The sequence below is a fragment of the Heterodontus francisci genome, chromosome 5 (genome assembly GCF_036365525.1).
Source record: "Heterodontus francisci isolate sHetFra1 chromosome 5, sHetFra1.hap1, whole genome shotgun sequence".
Lineage (NCBI taxonomy): Eukaryota > Metazoa > Chordata > Chondrichthyes > Heterodontiformes > Heterodontidae > Heterodontus > Heterodontus francisci.
Window position 1 is genome coordinate 30,382,357 of NC_090375.1, and position 22,478 is coordinate 30,404,834.

The window sequence follows — 22,478 nt, forward strand, 5'->3', positions numbered from 1 at the left end:
TATAAAGGCTAGCATTCCATTAACCTTTTTGATTACTTCCTGCACTTGCTTGTGGCATTTTAAAGATCTATGCACCTGAACCCCCCAAGTCTCTTTCGAGATCCACTGTACTTAACCTCTTCCCATTTAGAAAGTACCCTGCTCTATCCTTTTTTGGTCCAAAATGGATAATCTCACACTAGCTCGCCTTGAAATCCATCTGCCACAGTTTTGCCCACTCACCTAGTCTGTCAATATCTCTTTGCAATTTTATCATCTAGACCGTCTACAATGCCGCCTAACTTTGTATCATCAGCAAATTTGGATATATAACTTACTATGCCATCATCCAAGTTGTTAATGAATAATGTGAATAATTGAGGCCCCAACACAGATCCCTGCGGGACATCACTAGTCACATCCTGCCAATCGGAGTACTTACCCATTATCCCCACTCTCTGTCACCTACCACTTAACCAACTTCCTAACCATGCCAATAATTTGCCCTCAACTCCATGGGCTTCTACCTTAGTTAACAGTCTCTTAGGTGGGACTTTATCAAAAGCCTTCTGGAAGTCCATATAAATAACATCCATGGACACTGCCCTGTCCACTACCTTAGTCACCTCTTCAAAACATTCAATGAGATTTGTCAGGCATGACCTTCCAGTCATGAATCCATGCTGGCTGTCCCTGATTAACTGAAATTGTTCTAGATGTTCAGTCATCCTATCCTTGATTATAGACTCCAGCAACTTGCCCACCACAGATGTCAGACTAACTGGTCTATAATTTCCTTGGTTCCCCCTTTCACCCTTCTTAAAAAGTGGAGTGACATGTGCAACTTTCCAATCCAGAGGGACCACTCCTGAATCTAGGGAACTCTGAAAGACTATAGTTAGGGCATCTACAACATGCTCCCTACTTCCTTTAACACCCTCGGATGGAAACCGTCAGGTCCTGGGGATTTCTCACTCTTTAGTTCCATTAATTTCCTTGTTACTGATGATTTACTTACGTTAATTGTATTATGTCCCTGTCCTCTATCAGCTATTAATTTTTTTGGGACTTCCGGCAAGTTATCTTCCTTTTCAACTGTAAATACTGAGGCAAAGTAGTTGTTCAACATGTCTGCCATTTCCCCATTATCAATGACAATATCTCCATTTCCAGCTTTTAGTGGGCCTACATTGCTCTTGACCACCCACTTTCCCTTTACGTAACTATAAAATTTCGTCTTATTGATTTTGATGTCCCTTGCAAGTTTCCTTTCATAATCTGTTTTAGTAGCTCTTATAAGCTGCATTGTGACCCTTTGCTGGTCTTTGTATTGATCCCATTCGGCCGGATCTGTGCTGAGTTTTGCATTTTTGTAAGCCCTTTCTTTTTGTTTTATTCTATCTCCAATCTCTTTAGTTGTCCATGGCTGTTTTTTCTGTGAAGTGGAGCTTTTTCCTCTCAGGGGTATATACTCGCTCTGTATTTCGTTAAATGTTTCTTTAAATACTCTCCTACTTATCTCGTGCCAATCGATTTCTGCTAAATGTGAGGTTGCATCTTCTGTCCTGAATGGTAAAGATTTCCTGATATTTATTATGAGTAACAGTATACCTCATCCTTCCTTCCCCTGACTCACTTGACCCTACAATTAAGATATGTTATTTCAGCAACTCTTTCATTGCAAACTCCAACTGCAGTACTACACATCCACTTTGCAAATTGCAATGAATTATTCCACCTAGAGTAGCGATGGGACACACTGTCAAACTTCAGTAGGCAATGGAGTTTTGTCCAACATTAAGTAACCAGCTTCAAGCACCGACAGACTTTTCAGTACAATGTGGATTTTTTTTTCCTGACAAGCTCTTCCCTTTTACCCACCTGCTCTAGCTTGCTCTGTAGCTCCTTCATCTGCCATTCCCATTCTCGCCGCTCTCGGTCGAACCTGTCCAGCAGCTCCACCTTCTCACGTTTCCAGTTTTTTTCAGAGTGTTGCAGCTGCCAGTGAAGATCCATGACCTGACTGTGACTGTCGGCCAATAGTTTCCGGTGTTCTTCCCGCTCCCGCTTGAACACTTCTTTGGGATCAACGGAGCCCTTCATGATGGATTGTTTCCCGACCCTCTCTTCAAACTGACAAAAAAAGACGTTTTCAAATACCAAAATTGCTATTTGTTAACGAACGCTGAAGTATTTATTCAATTCTAACATCAGGAACTCTCCTTAAAAATTAGAAATTTTTGTGCGCTTAGTGGGTAAATGCTCCAGCTGAGTGAGACAGAGCAGGAAGGCTCTCAGGTTCAATCTTCAAGCTGTGCTATATAAACGCAAGATGTTGCTAAGTTAGCTGATTTCAATGAGTGGTGCAGCAGAGGTGCCACAACTAACCTTGGGCAGTGAGCAAGGACAGCACTGGGCACAGCTGGCATACTGACATCCCAGAGGTCAATTTTAACTCTTGGGTGGGAATGGGGTCTAGCGAGCAGCAGGCCCATCCAGAAGCAGTACCAGGGAAGCTCGGCCGATTTTATCAACTGGGCTGTATTAGCATGTTGCATGGCAACATCCTGACCAAAACAGTCAGTGGCGGGGAGGGGGAGGCCAAGGACAGAGAAGGCCCGAGGTGTCCTTGCGGGACCTGGGGAATCAATCCTGCTCCTCTTGGACTTACTTTAAGACTTACATTTACTGGACCTCTACCTGCCCTTCTTGGAGCTCCTGATTGCTGTGGCCTGGTGCAGAAACAACCACTCGTCAGGCCCCAGACAAAACTAGCAGTTGGACTTTGATGATGCCATCAGAGCCTGATCTGCATAGTTAAAGACTTCCAGCGGATATCTTTGCCAGCAGCAATTTAAAATTGCAGTCGGCCAAATTGGGGTGGGATTTTTTTTTAAATATTCATTCATGACCAGCATTTATTGCCCATCCTAACAGTCTTAGAGAAGGTGGTGGTGAGCTGCCTTCTTGAACCGCAGCAGTCCATGTGGGGTAGGGACACCCACAGTGCTGTTAGGGAGTTCCAGGATTTTGACACAGCAACAGTGACATATCAATGGCGATATAGTTCCAAGTCAGGATGGTGTGTGGTTTGGAGGGAATCTTGCAGGTGGTGGTGTTCCCATGCATCTACTGCCCTTGTCCTTCGAGGTGATAGAGGTCGTGGGTTTGGAAGGTACTGTCTAAGGAGCCTTGGTATGTTGCTGCAGTGCATCTTGTAGATGGTACACACTGCTGCCACTGTGTGTCGGTGATGGATGGGGTGCCAATCAAGCAGGTTGCTTTGTCCTGGATGGTGTTGAGCTTCTTGAGTGTTGTTGGAGCTGCACCCATCCAGGCAAGTGGGAAGTATTCCATCACACTCCTAATTTGTAGATGGTGGACAGGATTTGGGGAGTCAGGAGGGAAGTTACTCACCGCAGGATTCCTAACCTCTGACCTGCTCTTGTAGCCATGGTATTTATATGGCCATTTCAGTTCAGTTTCTGGTCAATGGTAACCCCAGGGTGTTGATAGTGGGGGATTCAGCGATCGTAATGCCATTGAATGGCAAGGGGAGATGGTTAGATTCTCTCTTGTTGGAGATGGTCAATGCCTGGCACCTGTGTGGCACGAATGTTACTTGCCACTTATCAGCCCAAGCCTGGATATTGGGACGTGAGTGGCTGAGCCTGAATTCCATTTTAGCTGCACACCCCCTGTTCCCCCGCACTCCCCCTCCCCAACAGTCTGGTTTCCACCAAGTAAAGGGAGTGGGAGTGGTGGGGTTAAAATTTCTCTCTCTTTATCCATGTTCACACATGACAAATGACCAGTACCCTGAGGGCTGCTGGCACCTTTGCAACCCCTAGCAAGAGAGCCAGAAGCTGCAGGTGAGAAGGGAAGCAAGTGAGTTTGAGACCATCACTTTCATGTGTCCACACTTTCAAGGTGCCATTGTTACACTCAGGACAGCAATAATGTTACTGGCTCTGGTGAAATTTATTTTGATACTAAGTAATGGCTTTTAACAATTTTTTAAAGCTATGGTTGATCTGCACTATTCTTTTGTATGCATTTTCTTCAGAGAATATCATAAGTATCTGAAACTAAATTGCACACAATGGAGAATGAAAGCAGTGTACTTGAACCTATCTTCAAACAGTTCTGCAGGTTGTCGATCTACTGTTTACATACTGAGCAATGCAGATGCTGCCAATTACCTGGGCAAGTTGACATTTTTGCTCGGTGTATTCCATTTCCCAGGCAGCTTTCTCATTCGCGTACTGCTGCTGTAGTTCATAGCGGCGCTTCTCCTCGTCACCAAGCTCAGCACCAAACTCCTCCAAAATAGACTTCAGAGCAATCAGAACCTTTCGGTTTTCTCTGGCCTGCAGAAATGAGGAAGGCACATAGAATTACATTGAATGTACAGCACAGGAACAGGCCGTTTGACCCAACTAGCCCACTATGGTGTTTATGCTCCACATAAGCCCCCTCTCACCCCTCTTCATCTGCTAGCATATCCTTCTGTTCCACTGTCCTTCAGGTGTTTATCTAGATTCCCCTTAAATACAGCTATGCTATTAGCCATAGTTAGCAGTTTTAAAATGGGCCATCGATTTCTCTGGCCCCTTTCCCCAATTCTCGCTGGCTTTAATTTTATGGCTTTCCCTTCTGAAGATGGTGCCTCTTGCTGGACTACAATTTCATGGATAATGATAGGTCTACTTGGTCATTCTTTATGTATTAAGCAGGATGTTTAACCACAGAGATCATTGCATCCAAGTATGATCCTGATGTAACCCCAACACCCACATGTATTTCCCAGCAGGGATCACAACATCATAGCCAGGGGTGGAAACCCAGGATGACATTCCTCTGACCAGAAGCACTAATTGTTAACTGCTGCCATCATGGAACTGCTTTAACACAAAACTTATAGTAGCATTTGTGAATGGAATTTTTCAAGAGTGTACAGGATTTCTCCTATTGTTAAGTATAATATTTTTGTGTCTCAAAATATGATCTAAAAGCCACAGTCAACGAGAGACGTTTTATCATTTACTACAGTGCTACACTTATTGTAAATCAGCAAATTTCTGGGCAGCCGTGATAAAATTCACAAGGAGGCCTAAAGCTTTGTTGAACTTACCAACGCACGTGATCAGACTTGGCTGTGGTAATTTCCATAGAATACAGCTCGCTGACCCAAACCTGTCTACCCTCTATATTGAGAATGGCAATTCAGGTGAGGGAATGGATGGCTGCCTGTCTCCATGGAAACATAACCCAGCAGGAGTCAAGAGAAAATTGGAAAATAACAGAAGAATCCTAAAGACGCCAGCAATAATTAAAATACAATTCCTGTGAGGGAGTGTGTGGTTTGTGGGGGGGGGGGGGGGGGGGGCGGTGTGTGGGGTGATATAACTCCAATGCTGCAACGTATGAACGATTTGCAGTAAAATACTTGAGTATTGCTGAAACAGAGACGTTTTGTCGAAGCTTTTCGTCTTGCACTCATCAGGACAAATTGCAAGAATGCCAAATTAAGGGAAGCAACAAATCTCATACAGTATAAATTTGTTGCTTCCCTTGCATTGGTATTCTTGCAACTTGTCCTGAAGAGTGCAAGATGAAAATCTTCGACAAAATGTCTCTGTTTTCAGCAATATTTAAATACTTCACGTCATGAATTACTTTTAAGTACAACGATTGTTGCATAATAAAATGTAACAAGGCATGTTGCAAACATCAAAATTCCATTTATGCCAGTGAAATAAATGCCCACTTGATTGGTTTCTGATGGTGTCAGTCGAGGGATGAATGTTGGCTAGGACACCAGGCAAATGCCTTTGCTTTTTTGAATAGTACCATTGGATCTTTAACATCGTCTGGAACAGAAAGATGGCATTTCAGATTATTTCATCTGAACGACTGCCCCTCCAATAATTCAGCAGCTCCTCAGTTTTGCACTTGCATCTAATCCCAGATTATGTGCTTAAATTAGGGTTGCCAACTCTGGTTGGATGTATTCCTGGAGGTTTCATTACGTGACCTCCCACCTCCAATCGTCTTGCCAAGTCAATCAGCCATTATCATGCATTTCCAAAACTAATAAACTATAGTATTCAAAGAACATGAAAAGAATTGTTTTTTTTTAATGCCCCTGTGATTGGTTGCTGGGTTGCTCATCACATTGTCCAGGAGATTAATCTCCAAATCCTGGAGACTGCAGGGCAATCCTAAAGAGTTGGAAACCCCAGGACACTAGAATCCACAATGCAATGCTACTTATGGCTGCTGATGGAGTAATGAAGTTTGTTGCCAGTAGAGAGTCATGTTTTTACTGAGTAAAACAGTTGCAAATACTAATGCATTCCTGGGCACTCCTGAGCTAACTTCTGAAAGACAGTTGTCACCTCACCAAAGGAAAATATCGTTATCATTGCAGAAAATGTTTTCCATATCTATTTACGGCAACAGAAATAACACACTATCAAGTTGATAAGTTCAGAGACAAGGTGAGACATACAGGACGGGACTGATGATGTCATGGGCCCCCGTGCGATTCTCTCGCAAACCCTAGTTTGAAAACTGATGGCATACACGTTACTCTATATACTGGGTCCAAAATATGTCTCTAGATGCAGTTTGAACTGCTCAGAAACAATGGGGAGCACTGACTCAGAGCAACTGCTACTAATCCAGGGAATCCAGCCAGCTGGCAAGAGTCTCCTACGAATTCAATTGAATCATGCTTCCTTTATCTGGATCCAATTTATTAACAGGTTAAAACTATTTGGCTGAAGGAAAGGGAGGTTGTGCAGTCACCTTGAATAAATAAAATTACCAATTTTGACAGGCAGCTATGACCTAATGATTTTCCAGTACTGCTCTTCACATGGCCAGAATACACAGGGCTGGATTATACAGGGCCCCCGATGTCGGGCTCCGTGGAGGGGGCGGTGGGGCCAGAAGATTGTTCCGGCAGCGGCCCGTCATGGAGCCTGACGTGGGAGGGCCGGGTCCAATCTTCCCGGTGGTGGCAAGGCTCCGTGACAGCCCCCCCCCCACCGCTGGGTGACGTGACCTGGTTTACCATATGGTAATTCATTAAATGTATACATTTAAATACGCTTACCTATGACCTAATGGTTGGGCCACGATCTTCAGAGTGGCAGCCGGCACTTCCACGCCTTCACTTTCCCACCTGGGGAAAGCAAGTGCCACAGTGGTGAGGAAGGAGGAGTGTGAGATCTTTAGTGTCAGGGATGTGCAGGGAACGGGGTCAAACTTTGGTCATTACTTGTAAGGGATGGTAGGAAGGGGGTGAACTGTGAACTTGGTTCAGTTTGGGCAGCGGGAGGGGAAGGTCATATTTGAAAGGTAAGTGTTTTTGGGGGGGGGAAGGGCAGATACTTAATTTTATTGTTATTGTAGGGTGGGAAAGGGTGCTGGAGTTTTGGTTTGAATAGTCGGGGGGTGGGGGGGTGATTCCCTTCAACAATTTAAATTAGCCAGCAGAGCTGGCTGCCCTTTAAAAATGGCACCAGCGCCTGTGCATAGGCAGCTGACTCCATTGTTGGCGTTGGAGAATCCGCCCCCTCCACATAGTTAGGGGACAGGCTGACAGGGGTATTTAAATGAGCCGCCACGTGGCAGATTGCGGCAGCATGGCGGTGAGCAGGCCGCCATGCTTAAACCCCAGCCCACAGTGTGCGGTGCCCAAGTTACTGATACCACCAACATGAAGTGCACCAAAGCTACTGCAAGCTTCAAAATAACAATCAGAAGCAAAGCTGTAGCTCTAAATTTGCACAATTGAAATAAAAGCAGAGCAATTGGAATTTTTTTAAAAGAGATTCATAATTACAAGCTGGTTGTGTGCTGTGTCAGGTGGTTCCACGCTGACTGCAGCCATTCCAAGTGGGAAATAGTTTTTCAGGAAATAATGCAGCCCATCTACAGCCCAATGCCACCCTGGAGAATGCTCAGCATCATTTCTGAATTATAATGGTTAAAAATCAGTTCTCTCCTCTGGGTTCCCTGCTTACTGAAATGTGCTTAATTCTACAGCTGAATTTGCTATTTTCTCAATTCCCTTAAGGAAATTGTTGGCTTGGTCATATCGCACGGAGACTGGAAAAGACATACCCCCTTCAGTAGTTAGAAGCAAGCATTCAGGGGCATAAATCTGAAGTAAAATTGCATTTTGGTTCAGACAATAACGTGTGTTGAGCACAAGATGAAACAGCCCCCGGGGTAGAGGCCCAGCTATTAAACGTTGTAAAAAGGTTTATGTTCTTCTTGCCAGTACAGGTTGACAGGATGGAAAGATTTCACCTCAATTGGTAAAACCCTCACTTTGCATATTATGTACTGAAATTCTGCATTTACTGTGCGTCGGTATACACTGCAGGTTGAAATTAGGTATGAGTTACATCGACCTAGGGACTGGAAATGACAATGGCAAACCCAGCCCTGCTGACCCTGCAAAGTCCTCCTTACGAACATCTGGGGACATGTGCCAAAATTGGGAGAGCTGTCTGACAGACTAGTCAAGCAACAGCCAGACATAGTCATACTCATGGGAGGCATTGGTGCAGTGGTAATGTCACTAGACTAGTAACCTAGAGCCCCAGGCTAATGCTCTGGCGACATGTGTTTGAATCCCTCCATGGCAGATGGTCGAATTTGAATTCAATTAATAAAAAAAATCTAGAACTAAAAAGCTAGTCTAGTGGTGACGATGAAACCATTGTCAATTGTTGTAAAAACCATCTGGTTCACTAATGTCCTTTAGGGAAGGGAATCTGCCGCCCTTGCCTGGTCTGGCCTACATGTGACTCGAGACCCACAGCAACGTGGTTGACTCTGAACTGCCCTCAGAAACAGCCAAGGAAGCCACTCAGTTGTACGAAACTGCTACCATGAAATGAAACCGGATGGACCACCCAGCATTGACCTGGCACTGGAACCAACAATGGAAAACCCAGCCCTGTCGTATCTGCAAAGTCCTCCTTTCTAACATCGGGGGGCTGATGCCAAAATTGGGAGAGCTGTCCCACAGACTAGCCAAGCAAAAGCCTGACATACTGACGGAATCATTCCTTGCAGAAAATGACCTATACACCATCCCTGGGTATGTTCTGTCCCACCAGCAGGACAGACCCAACAGAGATGGCAGCACAGTGGTATACAGTTGAGAGGGAGTTGCCCTGGGAGTCCTCAACATTGACGCTGGACCCCATGAAGTCTCATGGCATTAGGTCAAACATGGGCAAGGAAACCTCCTGCTGATTAAAACCTACTGTCCCACACCCCCACCCCGCATGGCTGATGAATCAGTGATTCCCCATGTTGAACAACTGAAAAAAGCACTGAGGGAAAAAAGGGCACAGAATGTACTCTGGATGGGGGACTTCAATGTCCCATCACAAAGAGTGGCTCAACGACATCACTACTGACCAAGCACGCCAAGTCCTAAAGGACATAGCTTCTACACTGGGTCTGCGGGGGTGGCGACGGAACCAACAAGAGGGAAAAACCTACTTGACCTCGTCCTCACCAATCTATCTGTCGCAGATGCATCTGTACCATGACAGTACTGACAGGACTGACCACCGCACAGTCCTTGTGAGACAAAATCCATTTTCACACTGAGGGTACCCACTATCGTGTTGTGTGGCACTACCACCCGTGCTAAATGGGATAAATTTCGAACAGATCGAGAAACTCAAAACTGGGCATCCATGAGGCGCTTTGGGCCATCATCAGCAGCAAAATTGTATTTAACCACAATCTGTAACCTCATGGCCCGGCATATCCCCCACTCTACCATTACCATCAAGCCAAGAGACCAACCCTGGTTCAATGAAGAGTGCAGGAGGGCATGCCAGAAGTAGTGCCAGGCATACCTCAAAATGAGGTATCAACCTGGTGAAGCTACAACACAGGACTACTTGCATGCCAAACAGCAGAAGCAGCATGCAATAGACAGGGTTAAGCGATCCCATAACCAACAGAGCAGATCTAAGCTCTGCAGTCCTGCCAGATCCAGTCATGAATGGACAACTGACAGCTGACAGTAGGAGGCAGTTCCACAAATATCCCCACCCTCAACGATGGGGGAGCCCAGCACATCAGTGCAAAAGACAAGGATGAAGCATTTGCATCCATCTTCAGCCAGAAGTACCGAGTGGATGATCCATCTCAGCCTCCTCCTAAAGTCCCCTGCATCACAGATGCCAGTCTTCAGCCAACTGAATTCACTCCATGTCATATCAAGAAATGGCAGAAGGCACTGGATACTGCAAAGGCTATGGGCCCTGACAACATTCCGGCAATAGTACTGAAGACTTGTGCTCCAGAACTAGCTGCGTCCCTAGCCAAGCTTCCCGACAATGTGGAAAATTGCCCAGGTATGTCCTGTACACAAAAAGCAGGACAGGTCCAACCCAGTCAATTACTGCCCCATTAGTCTACTCTCGATCATCAGTAATGTGATGGAAGGGGTCATCAACAGCACTATCAAACGGCATTTTCTCAATAACCTGCTCACTGACGCTCAGTTTGGGTTCCGCCAGGGCCACTCAGCTCCTGACCTCATTATAGCCTTGGTCCAAACTCTAGATGTGAGGTGAGAGTGACTGCCCTTGACATCAAGACAGCATTTGACCGAGTATGGCATCAAGGAGCCCTAGCAAAACTGGAGTCAGTGGGAATCAGGGGGAAAACTCTCCATTGGTTGGAGTCATACCAAGCACAAAGGAAGATGGTTGTGGTTGTTGGAGGTCAATCATCTCAGCTGCAGGACATCACTGCAGGACATCACTGCAGGAGTTCCTCAGGGTAGTGTCCTAGGCCCAACCATCTTCAGCTGCTTCATCAATGACCTTCCCTCCATCATAAGGTCAGAAGTGGGGATGTTCGCTGATGATTGCACAATATTCAGCACCATTCATTACTCCTCAGATACTGAAGCAGTCCGTGTAGAAATGCAGCAAGATCTGGACAATATCCAGGCTTGGGCTGATAAGTGACAAGTAACATTCCTGCCACACAAATGCCAGGCAATGATCATCTCAAACAAGAGAGAATCTAAACATTTCCCTTTGATATTCAATGGCATTACCATCGCTGAATCCCCCACTATCAACATCCTGGCTTTCACCATTGACCAGAAACTGAACTGGACCAGAAACATAAATGCGGGGGCTACAAGAGCAGGTCAGAGGCTGGGAATTCTGCAATGCACCTCCTGTCTCCCCAAAGCCAGTCCATCATCTACAAGGCACAAGTCAGGAGTGTGATGGAATACAAACACAAGAAATGCTGGAACCACTCAGCAGGTCTGGCAGCATTCTTCGGTTCTGAAGAAGGGTCACTGACCCGAAACGTTAAGTCTGCTTCTCTTTTCACAGATGCTGCCAGACCTGCTGAGTGGTTGCAGCATTTCTTGTTTTTATTTCAGATTTCCAGCATCCGCAGTATTTTGCTTTTATATAAGTGTGATGGAATACTGTCCACTCGTCTGGATGGGCAGCTCCAACATCACTCAGGAAGTTCAACACCATCCAGGACAAAGCAGCCCACTTGATCGGCACCCCATTCACTCCCTCCACCACCGACGCACAATGGCAGCAGTGTGTACCATCTACAAGATGCACTGCAGCAATGCACCAAGATAGCACCTTCCAAACCCGCGACCTCTACCAACTAGAAGGACAAGGGCAGCAAATACATGGAAACACCACCACCTGCAAGTTCCCCTCCAAGTCACGCACCATCCTGACTTGGAACTATATCGCCTTTATTCACTGTCGCTGGGTCAAAATCCTGGAACCCCCTCCCTAACAGCACTGTGGGTCTACCTACCCCAAATGGACTGCTGCGGTTCAAGAAGGAAGCTCACCACCACCTTCTCAAGGGCAATTAGGGATGTGCAATAAATGCTGGCCTTGCCAACAACACCCACTTTCCCCAAACGGATTAAACAAGAGGACAAATTATAGTCAATGGTGGGCACGGGGACGGAGGTGGGGGGAGGGGGGGGAGCGGCAATTTAAACCTAATTCGCTTGGTTGGTCAGGTGGAATGATAGGTTTACACTTGGGTAAAATCAGATCAGGTGTAATACCAGTTTGCATTCGATCTCATCCCTTTCCTGATGGGTGAGTTAGGCTAAAATTAACCCCCCCATCAACACGCACAAACAGTAAGTGTGGTGAGATGCATTCCTGGTGGTAACTGCAAGCTTGTTTCTTAAAAGCCAGGAATGGTCATTTGGAGGTACCTAAATGACCTTCGAATGAGCAAGAATGTAGCAACTTCAGGAGAGGTGAGGAGAAAAGGTTGAATATTATCATGAGTTGATGAATTTTCCCTTTACTGCTGCTGTGACTCAAGCAGTTTTACTTGTCCTGTGCAACTTTGGCAAACTGCTGCTGCAGCACAGGAAGTACTGGGTATCACAGGCACTCGGATAGACTGGAATCAAACAACAATGGGAGCGGAATCAAAGGAAGGACAAGAAAAGCCGGGAGAAGCTCTGTGAGTGGAATCGCTGGAGGTAAGAGTTACAGGAAAACTAAAAATCGAGAGAACATTTTTTTTTTCAAAATTGAGACAGAGACAAGGTCTGTCCTCAGGAAATATTTTTTAATTGTTGAATCCAGTCATTAAGAATGAGCAGGCAATTCAGGAGAAATGTATTTCTGCTGAGTGATATTGCAGCTGAGACCATTTGTCTATGAAGGGAAAATTAGATAAATATTTAAAGTCGAGGAAATACAAGGTTATGGGGAAAATGCAGAGCAGTGGGTCTAGTTTATGGATTGTTCTAGCAAAGAGCAGGCTCTTGAAACATATAAGATTCTGAAAGGGCTCGACAGGGTAGATGCTGAGAGACTGTTTCCCCTGGCTGGAGCATCTAGAACTAAGAGCTTTTGTCTCAGGATAAGGGGTCAGTCATTTAGGTCTAAAAGGAGAAATTGCTCCACTGAAAGGGTTGTGAATCTTTGGAGAGCTGTGGACGTTCAGTCATTGGGCATATTCAAGGCTGAGATCAATACAGTTTTGGGCACTAAGGCAATCAATTGATATGGGGATAGGGCCAGAAGGTGCAGTTGGTGTAGAAGCTCAGCCATGATCTAACTGAATGGGGGAGCAAGCTCGAGGGGCTGAATGGTCTACTCCTGCTCCTATTGCTTATGTTCTTAGATACCGTGGACCTAACGGCCCCCTTCCGTGCTGTAAACTTCAATGATTCTAACAGTCAGGACCCTCAGGTGGGGAGTGGAGAAAATTTACCTTTTATTTTAAAAAGAGCACTTCCATTCCGCCAATAAGTGAGGATCCCATTCATGGGCCTCCCCAATGGCACTGAGAATTTATCCAGTCACTAGTTAATATAGACCAAAAAGGTCCTGTGCTTGCCCTGTGCTAAGTTATCTGACATTCAACCTTAGCAATGGTAGAAGGGACCATAACTGGTCTCGGTGCCTCTGAGTTAGCGAGAGGGGTACCAGGGATCCTGCTTCTTATTACTGTCCAGTAATGCCAGTGCATTCGTGTGCAGGCCAAACAAGGATAAGGATCAAGCTTGGCTGTGATGCAACCCCTAGTTGATATTCATTGTTGAGGCTAACATGAATAATGGTGATATAAAAACAGAAAATACTGGAAATACTTCGCGGGTCAGGCAGCATCTGCGGAGAGAGAAACAGAGTTAACGTTTCAGGTCAATGACCTTATCTGTAACATTAACTCGGTTTCTTTCTCCAAAGATGCTGCCTGATCCGCTGAGTATTTCCAGCACTTTCTGTTTTTATTTCAGATTTCCAGCACCTGCAGTATTTTGCTTTTGTATGAGTAATGGTGATTTGTTCAGGGTACCTCAGCGATGACAGGCAGAGGTTGAAGTGTACCTCAACAAGAAATCAACTCCTTCAGGAGAGGAGAGGAGAGGAGAGGTGAGACTTGCCATCAGAAAATGCTGCATTTTACAGCCTTGTTATTCAGAATGTGATCTATATCAATTTGCTCTTGAACTGACTGCAATCAGCGTAGAATGAATGCCAGCATAATCGGTTCAACTATGAGCAGGTTATATGAGAAGCTATCAATCACAAGTTAACCCTGGTAAGCGCAAGCAAAGCAAAATGCTGTCAAGAAATCTAATGTGACTTTACCTCAAACAACCTCAGCTCACTGTCAATCATCTGGTACCAACACTGCCCTGCCTGTACAGTATGGGCTCAGGATAGCATTCGTGCGCTCACTGTCAGCACAAAACTGAATCCTGTGACTCATCAGACATATTTAGAACTGAGCACCAGCACAACAACAACCGTTGTCAGGTAAATAAAGTTTATAGAGCAAGCATTTAAGGGACAGAAGAGCAACTTGGCTGCTCTGATTGTCTCTTCGGCACCAATTAAAATGGAAACGGGGAAGGAAAGCAATCTCCCCATATACTGTGCTAATAAGCTGTGGCCTATGGGAATGAGAAATTCTATTCATTCATTATAACATGTTAAGTCAAGCACTGCAGTTACTCACAAAGCTGCTACCCAAAGTACTGCAGATGTCTTTTAACAAAGGCAATGTTGCTCTGTAATGAGAACATGGTCCTCCAGTACTGTATCTCCCTAAAACTTTAGAACTTTTATCAAGAAAACACCATTGGATTCGAAGGCCTCGACATTAACTACCCTCACCCTGCCTCCACGAAGGGCACAATCCTAATCCGCTGCACATGCGTGAATATCATGCTCTCTGAGTGCCCTGTTGAGAAGAGGCGGGATACTTCACTGTCATATTTAAATTGGGCCACCACAGTGTATTTGGAAGGCCCATTTAAAATTCACTGCTGCTGTGTGGTCAAGAAGGCATACGGCATGCTTTCCTTCATCGGGCGGGGTATTGAGTACAAGAGTTGGCAGGTCATGTTGCAGTTGTATAAGACTTCGGCCACATTTGGAATACTGCGTGCAGTTCTGGTCGCCACATTACCAAAAGGATGTAGATGCTTTGGAGAGGGTGCAGAGGAGGTTCACCAGGATGTTGCCTGGTATGGAGGGCGCTAGCTATGAAGAGAGGTTGAGTAGATTAGGATTATTTTCATTAGAAAGACGGAGGTTGAAGGGGGACCTGATTGAGGTGTACAAAATCATGAGAGGTATAGACAGGGTGGATGGCAAGAAGCTTTTTCCCAGAGTGGGGGATTCAATTACTAGGGGTCACGAGTTCAAAGTGAGAGGGGAAAAGTTTAGGAGGGATATGCGTGGAAAGTTCTTTACGCAGAGGGTGGTGGGTGCCTGGAACGCGTTGTCAGCGGAGGTGGTAGACGCGGGCACAATAGCGTCTTTTAAGATGCATCTAGACAGATACATGAATGGGTAGGAATCAAAGAGATACAGACCTTTAGAAAATAGGCAACATGTTTAGATAGAGGATCTGGATCGGCGCTGGCCTGGAGGGCCGAAGGGCCTGTTCCTGTGCTGTAATTTTCTTTGTTCTTTGTTCAGGAGTCCAGAAACCTGGTGGTGAAGGGGAGGCTTATGCTGCTGCCTCCACAAGGCAAGTGCCTTTTCCACCATTGCTTGTGGATCCAAAGGGGCAGGAGTGCTCCCTAACCCATCAAGGAAGCCTTTGACCTCCCCCCTTGCCGACTGCAGCTTATCTCCCCATTCTCAATGTCCAATTATTCCACTCCATCCCTTGCCGCGATGTATAATCCTCCTCACCCCACCCACCACTGCCATGATGTCCAACTTTCCCCGCTCCCAACTGCCAGGGAATGTCCCCAAAGGTCCCTGACTGCCACCTACTGTCTCTGTTTTTTCCTGCTGGCCTGTTCATTTGGCTGACTGCCAAGCAGGAATAGGATCAAATAATCATAATGAGGTACAGCTATTATGATCTGCAAGACCTCCACTTTCCTGGCCTTGTCAGGTTCTTTGGCCATTTTCAACTATCCCAACACCCCTGTAAATATTGGGGCCAACAGGTATGTCCCTTTTGGATTGATGTTCATCCCACATTCTGCCTTGTCCCTAATTTTATCTCCAGAACACCAACTTACATTTATATAGCACTTTTAACATAGTAAGGCATCCCTAAGGCAGTTCACAGGAGCATTAGCAAACAAAATTTGATGCTGAGCCATATAAGTGTATACAAGAGCAGATGATGAAAAGCTTGGTCAATGAGCTAAGTTTTAAGGAGAACCTTAAAAGGGGACCAGAGCTTAGGGCCTCGGCAGCTGAAAACACGGCCATCAATGGTGGAGCGATAAAAATCGAGGATGCACCAGAGCCTAGAAATGGAGGAGCACAGGCATCTTAGAGGGTTATAGAGCTGGAGAAGGTTACAGAGATAGGGATGGGTGAGGCATTGCTTAACCGGGAACCAATGTAGATCAGTGAATACAGGGGCGATGGGTGAAAGAGATAGATGCAGGCAGCAGAGTTTTGAATGAACTTATGGAGGGTGGAAGATGGGAGGCCAGTGAGGAGAGGTCAAAAACACACCTAATTTCTTCTTATACTCATTTATACTATTTGATGATTTTCTCTGGTTGACTATTCCAATAAGATATATATTTTGTGCGATAACGTTTCTTTTACTATTAATGCATCTTAATTACTATTAATGTGTCACGAAGACCCACCTGCCAAGAATGAGGCATATTAATTTCGTCACATGAACATTAATTTTAAACTGTTGCTAGACTGAAAAGATGACTTTTTTAAAGAAATCACAGCAGTGGCTGGAAATATTTGCATACTAAGAGACAGTTGCCTAGAGAGACAATCGAACTGCTCCCTGATACAATTAACCCAAATGGATTTTGATCACCAGACATTGAATGTGGAACAAGCCAGCATTCCATCCACCCCCGCACTAAGGGTGTTCACTAAGATGGAGAATCCACAAAAAACGCAGGAGAGTTTGTTGAAAAAACATAGTCACATGGCTAACCTGCTGGCCAACTTGGAGGTCTGAATTATGTTCACAGGACAGTTTAGAGAAAGACTGCTTCGAAGACAAAATAGAAGGAAGCTCTCTCTCCCTGGCTCTCTCTCTCTCACAAATTTCCGGATCCAGTGAAGTCACTTAAACCTCAAGTGAGAAGACTCCTACATTGAAACAAGTTTGAAAGCGTGCACTGGGCACCAACAAAACTGCAAAATTTAACTGCAATCAAAGACTATACATCGATCTCAAAAGACAGTAAATGAACTCCAGCTATTGTTTCAATCTTTTCCCCTTTATTCTTTCTCTTTTACTGTCTCTATCTGCATGTGTGTTTATCGCGTGTGCATGCTAGTGTGGTCGCGTATTCATAGTAGTTTTAAACGAATTACAGTTTTAAACTTACACCTTTCTTGTTTAAATCTAAGAAAACCTGTCTGTCTGGTTGATTTCTTTGCCTTATAACTGGAGAGCAGTGAACAAGGATTCACTGAGGGGGAGCTAAAAACTTGGTGTTTTAAAAATTAAACACTGTTACGGTCAAACCAGGCAAAGGCTGAGAAGGATCCCCCAGACCCCTTTCTCACCTGCTCCTAACAGTTGGTTTGTATTTGAACCTTTTGTTATCATGAAAAATTGCTTGGATCAAGTTGGTTTGAACTTCCTTCATAATTGAAATTTGGTCACCTCAAAGCCTCTTTTTAAAAGCGACCAACCTTGATTTTCTTAAACTTTCCAAAGAATGTAGGTTCCCATAACAAAGAATTTTATATAACTGAGTTGATTAATCGGCCAATATTAGCAGTCTGCTATTGAAACATTCTGCCCATAATTGGATCCCTCCACTACCACCTCAGTGATAATGGAAACATAAACTATCAGCACATAAAATTAGTACTTGTTTTCCTTGCCTCTGGAGTTTGGCAGGTTTTGCTGTACTCCCTTTGGCCCAGGGAGAATTGATGGGAAAAAATGTGGATAAAAACAGAAAACGCTGGATTTATAGCTTAATGCTCTAACACAAATAATATTTTTTTTAAAAGCTAGCTTCTGGTTACAACTTTTAAAAAAATCTCTGAATTGCATTGTACTGTTTGCTGGGTTGGGACTGGGATTTGGTGGTGGGTGTGGACAGTTTGACTGGTTTAGCTTCTCCGGGCCCCATTTTCTCTTTAAAACATGAAGCTGCTTGCAAATAATATCCCGTAACACCGATGTTAATGGTATGTCAATGGCTCAAAATATCTTTTAAATTGTTTGATGCCAGTGCAATGTTCTGATCTGACTCCATAGTCGTATTTACAGCAGCCCCTGCTGACTTCACACTGTAACCTGTACAAAGCATGAAAAAACCTGAACTATTCAATGACTGATTGTGGAAGATGAGTGGGCACTCTGTAACCCTAGTCATCTGCTTCCATCACCATTAACCAAAGCCATTGTGCTCTATACTCCTTAACGAACTGTAATAGGAACATAAGTGGTGAAGTGTATTCACTAACAGCCACGAGCTGATAAGACCTGTCTACCATTGTTCATGTTTCCAAAGTGACACATGACGCATTATAAGGTTATGCTCACTCTGATGATGAATCCACAGTGAAACTAAATGACAAGATGTGATTGCTGACAAAAGCCGTCGCCTTTTCGATGCATATATTTGCAATTTTCTCGCGATTGAACACCAACATGCAATGCCATCTGTTTCCCCCCTTCCCAGGTGACTAGCCGTTAGTTCTACTCCTAGATATGCCATCACTTGACATGTTCATCACTGTTTGCAAAAGAATTTCGCCAGTTCTCACCAAGGTGGCTAAATAATCTGCCGTGCTGGTACAAGATGCTCCATTCTAGGTCATGACTGCACCTCTTACATAGTAATAACAACACAGAAAATGGCCATTCGCACCAACAGGTCCATGCTGGTGTTTATGCTCCACATGAGCCTCCACCCACCCTTCTTCATCTAACTCCATTGATATATCCTTCTATTTCTCCTCCCTAAAGTGTTTATCTGGCTTCCCCTTAAATACATCTATATTAGTTGTCTCAGCTACTCCTTGTTGTAGTGAATTCTGCATTCTAACCACTCTCTGGGCAAAGAAGTTTCTCCTGAATTCTCCATTTGATTTGTTAGTGACGAACTTATATTTATGGCCCCTAGTTCTGGTTGCCCCTGTAAGTGGAGTTGCAAATGGAACTGAACACTGCAATCATCAGATATCCCCACTTCTGACCTTATGATTGAGGGAAGGCCATTGACGAAGCAATTGAAGATGGCTGGGCCTAGTCCACTCCTCTTAGGAACTCCTATTGCAATGTACCGGGGCTGAGATGATTAGCTTCCAATAACCACAACCATCTTCCTTTATGCTCGGTATGACTCCAATCGTGCAGAGTTTTCCCCTCGATTCCCATTGATTTCCTTGATGCCACAATCGGTTAAATGCTACATTGATGTCAAGGGCAATCACTTTCACCTCACTTTTGGGATTCAGCTCTTTTGTCCATGTTTGGAACATGGCTGTAATAAGATCTGGAGCCAAGTGGTCCTGGTGGAACCCAACCTATCAATCAGTGAGCAGTTTATTGGTGAGTAAGTATCGCTTGATAGCACTGTTGATAGACTCCAGCACTTTACTGAAGATCTAGGGTAAACTGATCGGGCAGTAATTGTCGGGTTTGCATTTGTCCTGCTTTTTGTGGACTGGACATACCTGGGAATTTTCCACATTGCTGGGTAGATGCCAGTGTTGTAGCTGTACTGGAACAGCTGGCTAGAAGCACATCTAGTTCTGGAGCAAAGGTTTTCAGTACTACAACTGCGATGTTGTCAGGGCCCATAGCCTTTGCTGTATCCAGCACACACAGTCATTTCTTGATATCTTGCAGAGTGCAAGTGGAGAGGTGGTGGTGTAGTGGTAATCTCACTGGACTAGTAATTCACAGCCCAGGCTAATGCTCTGGGGACATGGGTTTGAATCCCACCACAACAGATGGTGAAATTTGAATTCAATTACTAAGTTTTTTGTTAATTCATTCATGGGATGTGGGTGTCGCCGGCTAGGCCAGCATTTATTGCCCATCCCTAACTGCCCTTGAGAAGATGGTGATGAGCTGCCTTCTTGAACTGCTGCAGTCCATGTGAGGTAGGGACACCCACAGTGCTGTTATGAAGAGAGTTCCAGGATTTTGACCCAGTGACCGTGAAGGAACGGCGATATAGTTCCAAGTCAGGATGGTGTGTGACTTGGAGGGGAACTTGCAGGTGGTGGTGTTCCCATGCATTTGTTGCCCTCGTCCTTCTAGTTGGTACAGGTCGCGGATTTAGCAGGTGCTGTCTAAGGAGCCCTGGAGCATTGCTGCAGTGCATCTTGTAGATGGTAACCCCTAGGATGTTGATAGTGGGGGATTCAGTGATCGTAATGTGGTTGACTGTCAAGGGGAGATGGTTAGATTTTCTCTTGTTGGAGATGGTCATTCCTGGCACTTGTTTGGCACGAATGTTACTTGCCACTTATCAGCCCAAGCCTGGATCTTGTCCAGGTCTTGCTGCATTTCTACACGGGACTGTTTCAGGATCTGAGGAGTCGCAAATGGTGCTGAACATTGTGCAATCATCAGCGAACATCCCCACTTCTGACCTTATGATTGAAGGAAGGTCATTGATGAAGCAACTGAAGATGGTTGGGCCTGGGGCACTACCCTGAGGAACTCCTGCAGTGATGTCCTGGAGCTCAGATGATTGACCTCCAACAACCACAACCATCTTTCTTTGTGCTAGGCATGGCTCCAACCTGCAGAGAGTTTTCCCCCCGATTCCCACTGACTCCAGTTTTGCTAGGGCTCCTTGATGCCATACTCAGTCAAATGCTGTATTGATGTCAAGGGCAATCACTCTCACCTCACCTCTGGAGTTCAGCTCCTTTGTCCATGTTTGAACCAAAGCTGTAATGAGGTCAGGTGCTGAGTGGTCCTGGCGGAACCCAAACTGAGCGTTATTGAGCAGCTTATCGCTAAGCAAGTGCCACTTGACAGCTCTGTCGATGGCACCTTCCATCACTTTACTGATGATTGAGAGTAGACTGATGGGGCAGTAATTGGCTGGGTTGGACTTGTTCTGCTTTTTGTGTACAGAACATACCTGGGCAATTTTCCACATTTCTGGGTAGATACCAGTTTTGTAGCTGTACTGGAAAAGCTTGGCTAGGGGCGCGGCAAGTTCTGGAGCACAGGTCTTCAGTACTATTGCCAGAATATTATCAGGGTCCATAGCCTTTGCAATATCCAGTGCCTTCTGTCGTTCCTTGATATCACGGGGAGTGAATCGAACTGGCTGAAGTTTGGCATCAGTGATGCTGGGGACTTCAGGAGGAGGCCAAAATGGATCATCAACTCGGCACTTCTGGCTGAAGATTGTTGCAAATGCTTCAGCTTCAGTCTTATCTTTTGCACTGATGTGCTGGGCTCCCCCGTTTTTGAGGATGGGGATATTTGTGGAGCTACCTCCTCCAGTTAGTTGTTTAATTGTCCACCGCCATTCACAGCTAGATGTGGCAGGACTGCAGAGCTTAGATCTGATCCGTTGGTTATGGATCGCTTTGCTCTGTCATGCTGCTTACGCTGTTTGGCACGCAAGTAGTCCTGTGTTATAGCTTCATCGGGTAGACACCTCATTTTGAGGTATGCCTGGTGCTGCTCCTGGCATTCTCTCCTGCACTCTTCATTGAACCAGGGTTGGTCACCTGGCTTGATGGTAATGGTAGAGTGGGCGATATGCTGGGCCATGAAGTTACAGATTGTGGTTGAGTACAATTCTGCTGCTGATGTTGATGGCTCATAGCACCTCATAGATGCCCAGTTTTGCATTGCTAGATCTGTTCGAAATTTATCCCACTTAGCATGGGTGGTAGTGCCACACAACACGTTGGAGGGTATCCTCAATGTGAAGGCGGGACTTCGTCTCCACAAGGACTGTGCGGTGGTCACTCCTACCAATACTGTCATGGACAGATGCATCTGCGGCAGGTAGATTGGTGAGGTCGAGGTCAAGTATGTTTTTCCCTGATGTTGGTTCCCTCACCACCTGCCGCATACCCAGTCTAGCAGATATGTCCTTTAGGACTCGGCCAGCTCGGTCAGTAGTGGTGCTACCGAGCCACTCTTGGTGATGGACATTGAAGTCTCCCACCCAGAGTACATTCTGCGCCCTTGCCATCCTCAGTGCTTCCTCCAAGTGGTGTTCAACATGGAGGAGTCCTGATTCATCAGCTGAGGGAGGGCGGTAGGTGGTTATCAGCAGGAGGTTTCCTTGCCCATGTTTGACCTGATGCCACAAGACTTCATGGGATCCAGAGTCGATGTTGAAGACTCCCAGGGAAACTCCCTCCCGACTGTATACCACTGTGCCGCCACCTCTGCTGGGTCTGTTCTGCCGGTGGGACAGGACATACCTGGGATGGTGATGGCAGTGTCTGGGACATTGTCAGGTATGATTCCATGCGTATGACTATGTCAGGCTGTTGCTTGACTAGTCT

The 22,478-nt window shown here is 45.4% G+C and overlaps 1 protein-coding gene across 2 annotated transcripts in view; it reads right to left on the bottom strand.

Moving 5' to 3' along the window:
• The window catches only part of LOC137369792 (microtubule cross-linking factor 1), a 244,490-nt gene that overhangs the window by 67,709 nt on the left and 154,303 nt on the right, over nt 1–22,478 (bottom strand). For both annotated transcript variants that reach the window (XM_068031272.1, XM_068031271.1), the window contains exons 10-11: nt 4,182–4,349; nt 1,861–2,112 (exon numbers count right to left, since the gene is read on the bottom strand). In XM_068031272.1, coding sequence (XP_067887373.1) covers nt 1,861–2,112; nt 4,182–4,349 — 420 coding nt within the window. The remainder of the gene's footprint in view (nt 1–1,860; nt 2,113–4,181; nt 4,350–22,478) is intronic.